The sequence below is a fragment of the Helianthus annuus genome, chromosome 2 (genome assembly GCF_002127325.2).
Source record: "Helianthus annuus cultivar XRQ/B chromosome 2, HanXRQr2.0-SUNRISE, whole genome shotgun sequence".
Taxonomy (NCBI): Eukaryota; Viridiplantae; Streptophyta; class Magnoliopsida; order Asterales; family Asteraceae; genus Helianthus; species Helianthus annuus.
Window position 1 is genome coordinate 174058049 of NC_035434.2, and position 3014 is coordinate 174061062.

The window sequence follows — 3014 nt, forward strand, 5'->3', positions numbered from 1 at the left end:
ATGGCCCCCAAAGCTCGTCTGGCTGCCTATAAGGTTTGCTGGAATGCTGGTTGCTTTGACTCCGACATCCTCGCTGCCTTTGACTCCGCCGTGTCAGATGGTGTAGATGTCATATCCTTAACTGTTGGTGGCGTTGTTGTGCCTTACTACCTTGACGCAATTGCCATCGGTGCTTATGGTGCTTCCGACCACTATGTTTTCGTCTCAGCTTCTGCCGGTAACGGTGGCCCTGGCGGACTCACTGTCACTAACATAGCACCCTGGGTCACTACTGTAGGAGCCGGAGCAATTGATCATGACTTTCCTGCTGATGTAAAGCTAGGAAATGGTAAATTGATTCCTGGTGTGAGCGTCTACGGTGGACCTGCATTGGTGCAACACCGTCTCTAGCCGCTAATTTACGCGGGGAATGAAGGCGGAGACGGTTACTCTGCTTCCTTGTGTCTGGAAGGTTCTCTAGATCCTAAATCTGTCAAGGGTTTATGTGATAGAGACATCAATTTTAGAGCTCAAAAGGGGGAAGTTGTTAAGAAAGCAGGCGGCATTGGTATGATTTTAGCAAATGGAGTGTTCGATGGTGAGGGTTTGGTTGCCGATTCCCACGTTCTGCCAGCTACATCAGTCGGCGATTGAAGAGAATTTGGAGGAAAAAGATGAAAAGGATTGTAGAGAATCAAGTATAAATGGGTTGTAAGGGGTGAGTCCACGTTGGCACCAGGTCACAACTCTTTTGCCACGTAGGATTAAAAACCTAACTGAGTTAGTGATTTTTTAACGAAGGGGTGACACTGTCACCTAAATGTCGAGTAGAGGGTGGTTGGAACCAACTTGAAAGTTGGGCGTGGTATTGGCCAATTTTGCATAGCTTAGGGTGATACAGTCCATTTCCCCTTAATATATATATATATATATATATATATATATATATATATATATATATATATATATATATATATATATAATTTTATTACAAAATAAAAAAAAAACCTTAAAGTTGCAAAAAGAATTAAAAAAAAACAAAAAAAGCCACTAAAGACAAAATCACAAAAAGACAAAAATATCACTATTCATCCATCCAAATGTTATGAATTAATATATATATATATAGATAATATGTAGTAATTAATATCTAATTCCAATTTATGATTAAAAAGTATATAAGTGATCTATAATATTTAAAATTATGATTTTAGTACTTCTTAAAATAAAATAATTTATAGCACAAAAGAAAAAAAACAAAAACTGTTATCCATATATGAGATTATCTATAAAATTAATATATGAGTTTTTCTAACATATAAATAAAAGCTAAAAAAGAGTAACTAACCAGAGGACTATCTCGCAACAAGACTAAAAATTTATTGAACATGGTTTTAAAATGATAGACGGAGAGAACTTAACGTTTTGAAGTTTTATAGATCAGATAATATTAAGATTTGTAGCTACATTGATTTATGATTTGTATTCAATTTAATAGAGCTAAGAAATATATTAATTTCATCTTATACCCATTTGTGACATAGTCAATTAATCTTTAATAATAAAAAGATTTTATTCACTGGCGAAGCTTGAGATTTCCACCGGGGGGTCGAAAACGTATATACCCAAAAAATTCTATAAAACAGGGGGTCGAAAACGTATATACCCAAAAATTTCTATACGAAAACTACATACTCTCCACTAATGAGCGAAAAGTTCTGGGGATCGGCCGCCCCCTCCCACCCCCACTATGCTTCGCCAATGATTTTATTCATCATATATAAACCTTTAACTTATATCATAACTTTACAAATACTATTTATTAATTAAATTCGCGTAACAATTATTAATAAGAATAACAAATCTAATTTATATCATACCAATAAAATTGGCCTTTTTACCAATAAAGAGAAAAAGAACAACTTAAATAATGAATTTTATAAACAAAATTGAGGTCTTAGAGATTTATTTTAATCAAAGTTATATTTAAAAGATACACTATGATAAAAATTATTATTATTTATACATTGTTATATGTAAAGTAATACATAATTTCATTCATATTAACAATATATAATTTTTTTTATTACATGTTTTTTAGTATTCAACCTTTGTAATACACAACTATTATGGTATTTTCAGTATTAATAATTAAGATGGGCCAGTTTTTGTGACAAATTCAAGTTAGTTGTGTGAACCATTATATGGTAATAGAAATTCGTATATATAAAGTTTCATTACTAATTAACATAAGTCGTTAGTAATATAAAGTTTTTTAAAGATTATATAGCTATATCATTTATATTGTACAAACTCGTGTAATATGCGGGTCTATAAACTAGTTATGGTAATAATCTTTTAATTTTAGAAGCAATTATTTTTATTTTTTTGAATGGCAAACGCTTGCTTCTGTTTTATCACACTAACAAATCTAAACTTTTTATCGACACATGGTTTTTTATCGACATGTGTAGAAGAAAAATTCAGGGGTATCCCAAAAAAATTTCAACGTACATTCATAAACACGATAATGAATAAAGTTAAACAAATACATAATAGATTTCTCCTCTTGGACTTCTAAAAAATTAAAATCGAGTCATTACATCGTCATCTGTTTACTTTATAAAATGTTTTGCCGAGTGACGGAATCTGAACTTTTCAACTAGAGGGTCACACTATAGTTTTATAGAACTATTAACTGGTTAACGCAAGGCATAGTCACCAATAATGTCATTTTTAACAATTTAGCTTTTAATTGCGTTTTATTATTATTACAACTAGTTATTTTCATCCCGCGCGTTGCAGCGGGACTTAATGACTACAAAAGGCGTATCAGTAACGGCAAACAGATACTGAATATCAAAACATAAATAAAATGACGTGGTAAGGTTAGTCACTTCGTCATAAAAAACGATTTTAAATAACCTAATATATAATAATAGGGCCCACATGTCCTACAGGTTGGAAATTCGGTTGTTTTCAGTTCAGTTATTACGTTGCTAACACGTTAAAATATGGATGAGCTCGGTACCGGT

General features: G+C 32.2%; 1 protein-coding gene across 1 annotated transcript; it reads left to right on the forward strand.

The window, feature by feature from the left end:
* On the forward strand, positions 1-633 carry LOC110901315 (subtilisin-like protease SBT1.5). The gene is made up of 2 exons (XM_022148152.1): positions 1-328; positions 416-633. The coding sequence occupies exons 1-2, from the start codon at positions 1-3 to the stop codon at positions 631-633; spliced, it is 546 nt and encodes a 181-aa protein (XP_022003844.1).
* Positions 634-3014: the final 2381 nt, after the last annotated feature.

Coding starts and splice junctions, on each gene's coding strand:
- LOC110901315 (XM_022148152.1), top strand. CDS start 1: ATGGCCCCCAAAGCTCGTCTGGCTGCCTATAAGGTTTGCTGGAATGCT. Junction 329..415: donor TGATGTAAAGCTAGGAAATG/GTAAATTGATTC, acceptor CGGGGAATGAAG/GCGGAGACGGTTACTCTGCT.